This window comes from Thermomyces lanuginosus (assembly GCF_041956635.1).
Source record: "Thermomyces lanuginosus strain ATCC 200065 unplaced genomic scaffold VTN49scaffold_27, whole genome shotgun sequence".
NCBI classification, from domain to species: domain Eukaryota; kingdom Fungi; phylum Ascomycota; class Eurotiomycetes; order Eurotiales; family Trichocomaceae; genus Thermomyces; species Thermomyces lanuginosus.
Genome location: NW_027192361.1, coordinates 461,957 through 473,459, shown reverse-complemented (window position 1 = coordinate 473,459; position 11,503 = coordinate 461,957). Strand labels below are relative to the sequence as shown.

At 51.2% G+C, this 11,503-nt stretch overlaps 4 protein-coding genes and 1 non-coding gene across 5 annotated transcripts; 1 reads left to right on the top strand and 4 right to left on the bottom strand.

Annotated features, from left to right (window-relative positions):
• Positions 1 to 153: 153 nt before the first annotated feature.
• On the bottom strand, positions 154 to 2,183 carry VTN49DRAFT_2387 (uncharacterized protein; the record flags this gene model as incomplete). Its single annotated transcript, XM_069410106.1, has 7 exons — positions 154 to 833; positions 902 to 1,085; positions 1,136 to 1,259; positions 1,318 to 1,568; positions 1,626 to 1,841; positions 1,896 to 2,057; positions 2,121 to 2,183. The coding sequence occupies 7 exons, from the start codon at positions 2,181 to 2,183 to the stop codon at positions 154 to 156; spliced, it is 1,680 nt and encodes a 559-aa protein (XP_069268945.1).
• A 2,072-nt stretch (positions 2,184 to 4,255) lies between these two features.
• VTN49DRAFT_t35 lies at positions 4,256 to 4,342 on the bottom strand. Its single transcript has one exon. It is a non-coding gene; the product is annotated as a tRNA-Pro (tRNA).
• A 297-nt stretch (positions 4,343 to 4,639) lies between these two features.
• Positions 4,640 to 6,908, top strand: VTN49DRAFT_2386 (uncharacterized protein; the record flags this gene model as incomplete). Its single annotated transcript, XM_069410105.1, has 6 exons — positions 4,640 to 4,903; positions 4,966 to 4,988; positions 5,042 to 5,529; positions 5,585 to 5,962; positions 6,011 to 6,227; positions 6,284 to 6,908. The coding sequence occupies 6 exons, from the start codon at positions 4,640 to 4,642 to the stop codon at positions 6,906 to 6,908; spliced, it is 1,995 nt and encodes a 664-aa protein (XP_069268944.1).
• A 456-nt stretch (positions 6,909 to 7,364) lies between these two features.
• On the bottom strand, positions 7,365 to 9,556 carry VTN49DRAFT_2385 (uncharacterized protein; the record flags this gene model as incomplete). The annotated part of the gene is made up of 5 exons (XM_069410104.1): positions 7,365 to 7,846; positions 7,905 to 8,045; positions 8,105 to 9,039; positions 9,098 to 9,425; positions 9,484 to 9,556. The coding sequence occupies 5 exons, from the start codon at positions 9,554 to 9,556 to the stop codon at positions 7,365 to 7,367; spliced, it is 1,959 nt and encodes a 652-aa protein (XP_069268943.1).
• A 577-nt stretch (positions 9,557 to 10,133) lies between these two features.
• On the bottom strand, positions 10,134 to 11,217 carry VTN49DRAFT_2384 (uncharacterized protein; the record flags this gene model as incomplete). Its single annotated transcript, XM_069410103.1, has 4 exons — positions 10,134 to 10,611; positions 10,664 to 10,871; positions 10,923 to 11,085; positions 11,140 to 11,217. The coding sequence occupies 4 exons, from the start codon at positions 11,215 to 11,217 to the stop codon at positions 10,134 to 10,136; spliced, it is 927 nt and encodes a 308-aa protein (XP_069268942.1).
• Between the last annotated feature and the right edge of the window lie 286 nt (positions 11,218 to 11,503).

Sequence of the window (11,503 nt, the reverse complement as noted above, 5' to 3'; positions counted from 1 at the left end):
AATGTATCTACTTATAATAGACTGATGTATGTTTTGTATGCTGACACTCTCTAAATGTGGTCTTGATCTATGTCCAAATGTGTCTATCCAAGGCTGTTGTTACAGTAGAGATCCATAGGCCGGCACTATTCTATGGAAATGTTCGTTCAGTTTTCACGCGTCCTCTACAAGTTTCTCGCGCATGGCTTCAATTTTTCTCGTCAACTCTACCTCTCTATCCTTCAACATCCGGAGCTCCTGTTCGCTCTCGAGCCTCTGGATCTCCTCCTCCAACTGTCGGATCCGTGCCTTGCGTTTCTCGATCTCGTCTGTCACCTCTTGGTATCGATCCCTTTGCTGTGAAGGAGGCTGAGGAGGCCCTGGATTGAAGACGGCCTCCTGAGAAGGCTCTCCCTCTTCTTGGGATTTCAACGGAAGCGATCGTGAAGGAGCAGGGTCACCACCAGCAGCTGGTGTCGAAGGTGGAGGTGGAGCAGACAAAGTAGTTTGCTTCGATCTCACGTTGACAATGGTGGTATTGTCGTTCAGTGGCGATGACCCTTGGGGTGGGTTGGGCGCATCGCATGTGTCAACATGATTAAACAACAGAGCCCGGTTGTTAACCCCTTGATCTGCTGTCTGCTTCTGTTCTAGAGCCGGTGTTAAAGTGGTAGATGTCCGAACAAGTGGTTCTCGGATCGGTTTGCTCGGCGGAGGTGGAACATGATTGTGCCGACCCCTGGCGACAAGGAGCATGAACGGGAACTGCTCCCATTTCACTGGGATATAGAGGTCGAAGCGTGCCGGGCATTTCTTCATCTTGATATAGCCCGATCCTTGGGGATGGGGACGATCTACACATTCAGCATGACGTCAGCAAATACCCAGCACTCGTAGGTAGATGCTAAGGGGAAAAACTCACCGCATTTCGGCCTCCTCGAGCTCGGGCTCGTGATGAATGTGCAAACATCCCGGCGGTCTGGACCACCGGAACGAACCAGTGCATTCAGATACGCAAAGTCGATTGAGTTAGCATAACCGGCCAGTGCCTGGACAAAATGAAAGGGCTCTAAATCTGAGGCTTTTCGGCAACCAATAAACCATGCCTATCTCATATTAGAGGAATGTCTGTTTCATGTAGTTGGGGAATACTCACATTGTTCCTCCGAAACATCGAAGGCGACAAGTTCTCACGGTTGCAAGCCTCGTGAGTCTGGCCATCAAGACCACGAAAAACACACCCACTCTGCTTCCAAAGGGCCATGAAGGCACGATACCAGCTATCGTTTTTGGTCAGTTAGATTCCAACACGTAAAAAGCGAACGGCGGATAACTTACTCCTCCGTCTGCCGCTTTAACATTCCACGTGTCGCGGAGTCTTCAGGCACCACTGGGCGGTAAATGTAAGGATCGGCCCTGTCATAATCATCATGACAGGTGATCAAACTCTCGTCGGCGTACTCGCAGTGCTTGATTCCCCCACAGACATATGACCTATGCCACCCGCGAGAGGCGTCATCGTCCACACTAGAAAAGAGTTTGACTTTGACAAGGTTCGGCTGATGCGTCCCATTGATTGCGTATCGGATCTACATATTTCGTGAGGTCAGTGGCAAATCCATGGTAAGCAACAGAACGCCCAATACTTTTGACATTTCCCTTGTGAAGATATCATATATCTCGCGCCTTGTCATTTCATCCGCCGGGCGCGAAAACGGATTCTTGCAATGTATGAAATGCACGATTCCATCGTCACTCGTCGCTGGATATGGGGGCATGGCGACATGGTCATTAAATTCGTTGACGACCACTTTGTTTGGACCATTGGTCGATACAACGGCCCCGAGAGAACGAAATAGACTCTGCCATATTGTCAGGAAGTTCTAGCTAAGGACAATAGCCAAGTAGATTCATACCCGGTCAATTCCTGACAGTACTGGAGGGAGCTTCACAGTTGTATCAATGTAGCCCTTGTCCGCACGTGGTCGATCAGAACTTGTTGCCGTCGACCAGTCGTCATTCTCATTATAGTCACCACGGGGCCGATCGTTTGGTCGATTTACGGCCAGAATAGCCTCCTACATTGGTCCTCCGGTAAACATCTGAGGTGAGATTTGATCCGCATCAGGGGAAGTACTCACCTCTCCGGTGGGAATGTCATTCAACCACCGAATGATTCGCTCAATTTTCCTCATGTCCGCCATCTTGAATGAGACGACGAACAAGGGGTCGAGCCACTAGGGAAGAAGTTCAGGAGACCTTCAATCTCTACGCTCCTTGACTACCATACGTGGTAAACCCGTACTTGGGATGAGAACAATTAATGTTCTCTTCACAGAGGAGACTGAACCTCCCTCACAAAAAAAAAAAAGTACAGGAGTCTTTCTCTGAAGCTTCCCTTTCAAATTGCTCTTCACCGACATCTGACTTTTGTAGTCCTACGGAGTAAATCGGTATGGCTCTCGGCAAGTTTGGAGAGAAAACAACGGGTCACCGAGCGTGGAAAATCCGAAGAAAAAACTATATCCGGAGTACGGAGTATGGGACCCAAGCAAAATTAACTCCTCCAAGGTTCACTTTATTCCCCTCTTTTTACATTTGATTGGAAGAAATACGGAGGCACGTTCTCCGTACACCGCTCCGCGGTTGCAGACTCCTTTCAGCGGTCCAGCGGAGCTTTTGTGGCTCGTGCTCCATGTGGCACCGCGGACTGTTATTCCAAATTTTTAGGATTCAATTCCCAGAACCTTACCCTTGCTGAGCTCCTCGTGCTAGATTATCCTATTTCAGAATGTTCTCTGGCAGGAGTGCCGGGACCCCCTCCCTAGTTCCACCGTCGTTGAGAAAATATTGTGCACCAAACCATTCCATGTTTCTCTCAAAGTTGGATCCTGTTCCAGCCCTCGTTTGGAGTATCAGGCGCTACGGGGTCATGCGATTATTGCGCTTCTCTCGTTTCATTGTCTATCATGAGCTCGCCCTGCATCCGGCCAACTAGCTAGGCTACTGTCTTATGGCCAAAGGAGTGACGACTGCAAGTAATTGCTGGTTCGAACAGCCCTAACTCGTCCGGCAGTGATAGTTGAAATATTTCCTATCTAGGTGCCCAATTAGCGTCCACTTGGTCTGCTACACCTCTGGGGCATGTTTGTCCCAGTCCATCTCGGACGTGACGAGTATGCTTTCGTCCACGTCATCGTGCCTCCACAACAACGAACCGCCGAAGCTGACTATTGTTTGGACGCAATCCCTGCTCAAATCCAAATGTAGATGGGCGTAGGTGAACTGAAGTACAGGCCTGGATTGAAGAGGACTACTTTGTCCTCAATAGGAGCCTCTTGGGGGCAAGAGAATATGTGTTGCTCGTTTCCGCCGAGCATGTATATCTCACACTGTCAGGCGTCTGCAACACTCTTAGACTTCGCCGATAACCAGAAACGCAAGCGGCTTTCATGGCCATTCTGCCAAATCAGAACATGATAGCGATTGGACAGAGAAAGAGACTCAGATTCTCGCTCTTCTTCGTGGATCCATCTTGATCTCTCTCGGTCTCGACATCCAACAATGTCACTTTCGGCAGATTCCCATATGCCATATCATAACCGTCGAGAATGGTAGGATAGAGCCTCGTGGCAATTGACGCTGATTTGGCCCGGAGGATAAAGCTCTTTTTAGGCGGCCGAGCATACGGCAAACCGAGGTGCCATCGGAAAAATATCATTAAGCCTTCGGCTGCTACATCTTGCCGCCCAGGCCCCGGGAATGCAATGCTCGTGGCAAAATTTATATCCGTCTCGCATGAGAATAATATGCGCCATCTTTCGGAACCTGAAAGGGCTCCTGTGAGAAACAGTATCTACAATCGAGAATCGATTAATATCAATGTGTGCCCTTTGGCTTTGAACAGTGTCTGTTAGATCTAGATAATCCAAGAACTGAACAAGAAGCTCGAGAGGTAAAGAGGCGATTGAACCATCGTTCTCAGACTCCACTCTTTTTGAGCGCGTCGCTCCGGAGGAAGAGTACTCCGTATTGGATGAATAGATTCATCGTCGGAATTCATGCTGGCAGCTCTTCGCATTGCAAAAGCTCCCATTTGGATATGTTCTGCAATCCTACAGCACCTCGGCGAGCTGCGACCCGAGAAGTGCTCTCTTACAGTGTCCATTGTATACTGGAGGTGAGGCATTTCTCTCAAACGCCTGGATAAAAAAAGCTTTGCCCTCCCAACTTTGTCCATGGGCAGGGGTGGGAAAAAAATTAAAGGTGAGAAATCGGCCCGAACCGCGATTCGAACGCGGGGCCTCTCGCAGTTTAGATCGGAGAACCCAAAGCGAGAATCATACCACTAGACCATCCGGGCTGATTACCAAGGGCCCACCCCTTGCACATGCACCAAGAGGTTAAACTCCAGGTGGGCATTTCATCACGTGCTCATGGCCTTGATGCATCACGTGCATGATATCAGGCGTTCAGCATCTGCGAGCCCCGATTGGTTAATTTCTAATGGAGGCAAAGAGGTGGTGCACCGGCAGTACCGGGGATAGCTGACAGCTTCCAAGCATTCAGTTTGGAGTTTTCTGTGTACGAGCTCAGCTTTGTGATCTTCGGAGGGCCTGCGGTAGACGCCCTGCCTCCGTAGCTCATGCTGGGTTGAATCATGGCTCCGAGGACTTTGGGCGGAGGCCGCGTTCTGGGGAGTGGGAAGCATCTGTCTACACCGTCTCCGCTCTCCAACGGCCGAGTCCTGTCGCCCTCCGCCAGCAGTGTCTCCTTGGATTCGCAAGCCTCCGCATCGCCGTTTCCGTCCGAAGCGCAAGACCTCACCTCTCGGATATCATGGGAGAATGGAGCTACGTCGATATCCGCTTCTCCCGCCGCTGGCAGCACCCAGCTGGCATGCCCCATCTGCAGTGAAGAGATGGTGCGAGATTTTCTACTTGGAGCGGAAATCCTGTCATAATATGAGCGCTAATGATGGTCCAGGTGACACTTTTGCAGCTGAATCGGTTCGATCGCTCACGACCGGCAAGCGAGTGCCTTCCGCTAACACGAGTTATAGTCATCTTGACGACGCCCATCAGAATCTGGAAGAAACGAGACAAGATGAGGTCAAGGATTGGTTCAAGGCGCAGATGGATAAAGCCAAGCGGTTCCAACCGCTTGCTGTGCTCAATCAGAAGCTGAAGGGTCTTGATGTGTTTGAATCGAACGAAAATAGCCAACCTGTACCGGTGACCTCATCACGGCAGCCAGGCTCCGCACCGGCTGTGGAATACAGACCAGTGGATCCGGATGAGGTTGTAACCCGGGAACATTGGCAGCAACGGACCCCATATAGCGTTTGTTACGAACCCAACTGCGGGAAGCGACTGACAGCGACCAACGGATGCGTCAACTGCAGAAAGTGCGGTCAGTTATTTTGCGAGGAACACACAATGTATCAGATGAAGTTGTCTCGATCAGCGCAGTATGAGCCAGTTCGGGGACTATGGTGTCGAGTTTGTGAAACTTGCTACAAATCAAGACCAGGCTATAATGACCACAACGGTAGACAACCCTGCATCGATTGGCTCTGGCTCGACATTGTCTAACGGATTTACAGGAGCCACACGAGACCAAACCGGCGAGTTCGCGTCGATCCGCAAGGTCAAAATGGACAAGACTTTTTTGGAGGTTTCAAGGCTGGAGAAACGACTAACTCGGTTAACACAAGCGCTAGCAAATCTTCCTGCCGAGCAAGTTCAGTCTGGTGCCAACAAACGTTGGTCCTTGCTTGGATTGCAATCCGATCAACGCCGGACCGTGGAACAATCCATTGTAACTTGGCAGGAGGATGCGACCGTTTCTCAATGTCCATTTTGTCAACAGGAGTTCACAAGTTATACGTTTCGGAGACACCACTGCAGGACTTGCGGGCGAGTCGTCTGCGGTGATCCGGCGACCGGGTGCTCTACTGAAGTAGGATTGACAGTTTTTGGCAGTACGTATGCACCATGTTTATCATGACAGGAGGCTGAGAGTATGACAGAGTCGGAGAGTGCTTCTGAGAAAGCTGTATCAAAGCCAGTCGATGTCGACATTAGGTTGTGCAAGGATTGCCGGGCAACTTTGTTCAACCGTCGTGACTTCGAGAATGATAAAATGAAAAAACGGCCAGACGTGAAGGCCTATGAGAATCTGGTACAATTCGAACGGGGTATCAGACAGTTGCTTCCCCGGTTCCAGAAACTGTTGACTGCGTTGCAGTACGTCTGGCCTGTCCCTACGATTAAGTCCATACTGATGGTCGAATCCTTCACAGGAATCCTCACGAGCCTCCGACCCCTTCCCAAGTCCACGAAGCATCGAAAGTTCGTAAACGGCTTATCGACTCTTTCTCGCAGTATGACACGGCGGCTCGACGAATACGAGATTTGCCGACGCAGTCCCCTACACAACAGAGACTGCAGAAGGCAATTTACCAGCGAGCCAGTAACTTCCTCCATCTGCACATGCTACCACTAAAGAGCTTACCGAAGTTGCTCAATCACGCCACTCCGAACGGTCGGATCCCAGTCAATGGTATGGATGCCCCTTCTTCAAGCGGGACTCCAAGTCCAACAGCCGGGTCAGCCCTCGCCTCGATCAAGTATCGCAGCAGTGCGGGCAACAACGGCAGCAGCCTCAGCGTTACGAGCGACAACAGCAGCGCAATCTCTGCTCTCGAAGCCGAAGAGAAGACGTTGCGAGAGCGCCTGATGGTGCTGGAGGAGCAAAAGTTCTTTGTGTCGGAAATGATCGCGGATGCGAATAAGCGACGTAGATTCGACGAAGTGAGCAGCCTAGCTCAGAATGTGGAGGATCTGAGCCGCGAGATCGACCTTATAAACGGGAAGCTTGCACAGCTGGACTTTGAGGGGGTGTACACAGCCGCTGCCCCCGGTTGAGGAGATTCGTGTGCGGAATTCATCCACATGTCTTCGTTTCTCTTTCGATCTACATATTATTCTACATAATTCGCGACATGGGTTGGGGGGCGTTATGGGAGGGGTTGTTGGCCGTCGGTTTAATCAATCTGCTGCACATGGATGCATGTGTGCCGGCGTTGAGTTGGGGACTCGGCTATTGTATTTGGTCATCGCTCTGATCATTCTTCGAGTGTATAATAATCGCGTAAGTAATTTCACATGCTGCACATAATTTTAGGTGGTCATAAAAGACATGACCTCGTCCAGACAATAACAATCGGTCATCACATAAAAACATGTCCGTCAAAACTCTCAAACGACCCGAAATACAAATTCCCTTGATCATCACTCGTTAAAGGTTCCGATTCATAAGACAGAAAGACTGAAGAAAACCGAACCAAAACTGAACAAACCCGAAAAAAGAGCGAGGCAAGCCTACTCCGTTGCCGAATCCTTTCTCTCCTTCTCTTCCTGCAACGCCTTCACCATCTCCGTCAGAACTCTCACCTGCTCTTTCAACACCTGAATCTCAGCCACCGCAGCCGAAACCCCCACGTTCGGCTTCGTTTCCTCCACAAGACGGATCCATTCTTGTTCTTCCGGTGGTACGCTTCCTGTGACCGCGTCATCGGTGTGTGGTGTCGCAGATGGCGACGACGCCGATGTCAGACCCGGGAGGTCCATGTTGACTTCGGCGGCCAGCTCCTCCCATTCGTGGTCGACGTTGTCGTCCGCCTCGCCGCGGCGGCGGTTCCAGCGGATGCGGCGTGCATCGCGCGTTTCGATAGCAGCGGTGATGAGGAGTAACGGCGAGTAGATGATGCCCATGATGTAGTGGTTGAGACGCTCGTATCGATGCGAAGGCATCCACCACTCAAAGGGGAGGATCAGGAAGATGATTTCAATTAGGTTGAAGGCTGGATCCGGAATGTTAGGGTTGCAGTCATCAGCCAGAGGAATCTGGGAGCAACTGACGTGGAATGAAGACATTTTCGTCCGGTGCTCGGACGAATTGCAACGTGCGCTGGGCGAAGAGTGCCATGTACTCGTCGTCTGCATTGCCGGAGATATCCTCATAGGAGCTGTTATATAGAGCAATGAGGATGTTCAGAAGGACTAGCAGCTGTTAGATCGGAAAACGTCGACTCCGTGGGGTCACGGTAGAGGAGACTCACTCAACAGGACCACGAAATTGAATAGGTAGTACAGGATGAGCCCAAAGGGAGGCGCAAAATCTTCAAAGGCCTCAAAGTCCGGACTTTGCATGACACTGTTGGCCATGGACTTGATGATTTTTGACGTGATGGGAACCCCAAAGTCCGTTTGGTCCATGCCGACAAAGCCCTGCAGGAACCCGACGACGACGAAAAAGAGCAAGGCAAAGAAGATGATACTCTCTTTCATCATTACTTTGAGCACCACAAGCATGGCTCCGAAAAAGCGGAATGTGTCCAGGAACAGCATCAGGCGCATCCAGAACATCGGCGCCGTAAAGGCAAGGAAGTTGTAGCTCAGCTGGTTGAAGTAGCGCCGCTTTTCATCATCAGCATCCGGTGAATGGGCGAGTGCGACCATGCGGAGAACAAAGGACACCGCCAGGAGCGTGTATAGCGTCAAGTTGAAGGCATTCCAGAAAGTGAAGTAGAAGCGGCCGACTTTCCAGAACTTGCTGATCTCGTCGCAGATATAGGAGAGGGTCATGGTGTACAGGATCCCTTCGGCCACGTCAATGTCACCTTCGGGATTAACTGAGTTGATTGCCACGGTGTAGAGCCCAAGGTACAGAAAAGAAAAGAAGACTAGAAGGGCATTCTGGTACATCGGGACTCTCATCCGGTCCGGGTTGAGATGCGCCCAGTAGCTGATGTTCACCTTGTCCTGGTACTCCACGAACCTCGAGGGATCCAAGTCATCCTGGCACACCCAACCGCGCCAGAGGTATCTGATGCATTTTTGATACCCAGATGATCCAATGACCCCCAGGGCGTGCATGTCGACGGCGCGCTCGATGACGTTTGCAGCGACCGAGTCTTGGCCCTTGCGATAGATTGAGTAGCGCTTCAGCAGCGCCTCCTTCATTAGCCAGTCCTCATCTTCCTCGGTTTCGATTCTAACGCAATGCTATCAGCTCGTACGCGGCATGTACTGTGTTGAAAGGGTCCTCATACAGCTGTTTTGCAATCACCTCGCATGCCAAAGCGCGGCATTCATGGAGGCTTGTGTCCCAGAGCTCAACCTGGCCCTGGTGATGAAACCATTTCTTACAAACCAGCAAACCGAAGATAACAGCACCCCTGTATTCTGTGCCACCAGCTTCCTTTGCCGTTTTGATCACGTCCTTGGTCACCACGCTGCCGTTTGGCCGAGTGATCTCAGACGGATCCAGTTCACAGGGAATGACCTGCTCGATCTGATACTTGAGGCGCAGGCACACCTTAGTTACCTCCTTTGATGGACTGCTAGACAGGATCTCGTCATCGTGATACGCGGGCAGCACTGGTTGAATGCGAAGTCAGCCCAAGCACATTTGATGCGGAGCTTGGTCCTCACATACATCGCCGCCGCTCCTCGTCAAAGCGACTCGCGGTCTGCCGCCCTCTGTCAAATAGCGTATCCCAGACGCCCATTGTGTCGCGACTTGAGATATGGAATGCGAGAACCAAGGGGCGAACGTGCGGAATCAATGATGGTGACCGTGGTCCAGCAGCATTCCCGTGCGGGGCCGTTTGACCGAGTACCTCGTACGTCCGGTCGTGTTCTGGAGGTGGCTATCTAACCGCTAACCCAAAATTCAGAGCTTCTGGTGGCTGGGAACTCTGCCTGCACGACCAGCTTACGTTTACTGGCTACGAAACGTCGAGAAAAATAAAATGTATACCTACTCACGGTCACATGATGTTAGAGGCACAGCAGGAGTACTTTTGATTCCAAACAAGTCAGAAAACCACTCTATACCGGTACCATCAGCTCATTACGTCAAGCGCAGCGCTTGGTGCTCCATAAAATCATGATAAGCCAGCCCATCACGGGGGATCCTGCCTCCGATCCACTCATGATGCTCAATGTTGAGTGATGTGAAAGCGAAGTTTCTCTGTGTCGAAACCCTGAATTTTCCCCTTTTGCTCGCCACCGCTTCTGCTTCTATGGTACATCCCTAATCGAGATGGCCCCTCATATTGTATGTTGGCCTCTACCCCGAGATGTTTACTCAGGGACTCCCTCATCGCTCTCCGATTGGCTGTCGTCTCCACTGACCTCCATATTCTCGCGTTCCCGCTTGTCCATCAGGGCTTGAAGCTCAGCATCATCGTGCTCCGTAACGGCCTTGGGCGCCATCTTCACAGTTAGGCCACCACCCGAGGCCTTGATCCTCGCCTCGATACTTTGGATCGCTTCTTCCAGTAGCTTGATTCCCTTATTCTTATCCAATGTTTGGCTAGTCAGAACGTAGAGTGGCGGAGATACCAGCTTGACTTTGATTTGTGTCTCGGGGGTGTTCTTTTCCTCGGCGGCCCGGAGCGCATCTTTGACGGCGTCGATTCCGTCGTACCCGAAGCAAGTCACCTCGACATCGGCTCGAACCTTTGTCGGATTCGGGGTCAACTTTTTGCTGATATATTGTAGCAGCTCCTGTTTGACCGGCTCGCTCGGGAAGGTAACGTCATCCCACACGCTGGGGTTACTGGTTTATGTCAGCGAGCAAAGACTGCTAATGCTGCGTCGGGCCACCTTACGTAATGGACAGCTTGAATGCATCGTAGGAGTGACCGTAGATGCGATTCAACGGCCACCCGATGTTCTTGTACAGCTCCTCAAGCGGCGTCTGGGTCTTCTCTGCCACGTGGCGTAGGATCGAATGGACTGCTTTGCTCTTGTTGTACCGTTCCTCACACTTTACGACATCCTCAGGCGACACACGACGCTTCGACAGATCGATATAGCCTGGTCAAGTCAGAGGTATGTCATGCGTCGGGCTTCACACATCGAGCTCACCTTTCTCCTTGTCCACACGAAGAACGACCACGACTTCGTTTCGCCCGATTCGGATGAGCTTCTGGATACTTCGGATACGTCTTCGCGACAGCTCGGAGAGGAGAATCATGCCATCAATGTTGTCATATTCCAGCAGTTTGACATAGGCACCCATCTCTGCGATCTATCAATCATACATCAGCTCGGTTCCGGAAAACCCGCGAACAGACCACAGTACCTGCTTCACATTGACCATAACATAGCTATCCACCTCGGGATACTTCTCTTCGTAGAAGCGACAGTTCGTCAACGACATTTTGGCGGGGTTGCGCCTGAGCTAGGCGAAGCGTTGAAACTGAGAAAAGGGTCGACAGGAAAGAAAATAGTCCCTTTTTTCTGATCGGATACTTTGAAATCTGATCCTGGAGCTGCCTGCGCGAGGATATCGATCGCTGGTTGGGCCGTAAGACGTTTTCAAGATTGTCGGCGACAGAACCAGACTACTTTGTGGAGGGCCTGTCAGCGGACAGAAATTGACGGACTTTCGCTCTTTGTGGTTTAGCAGCCAATAGCAGGCGTGACGTCACGTGTGAAATGTCGAC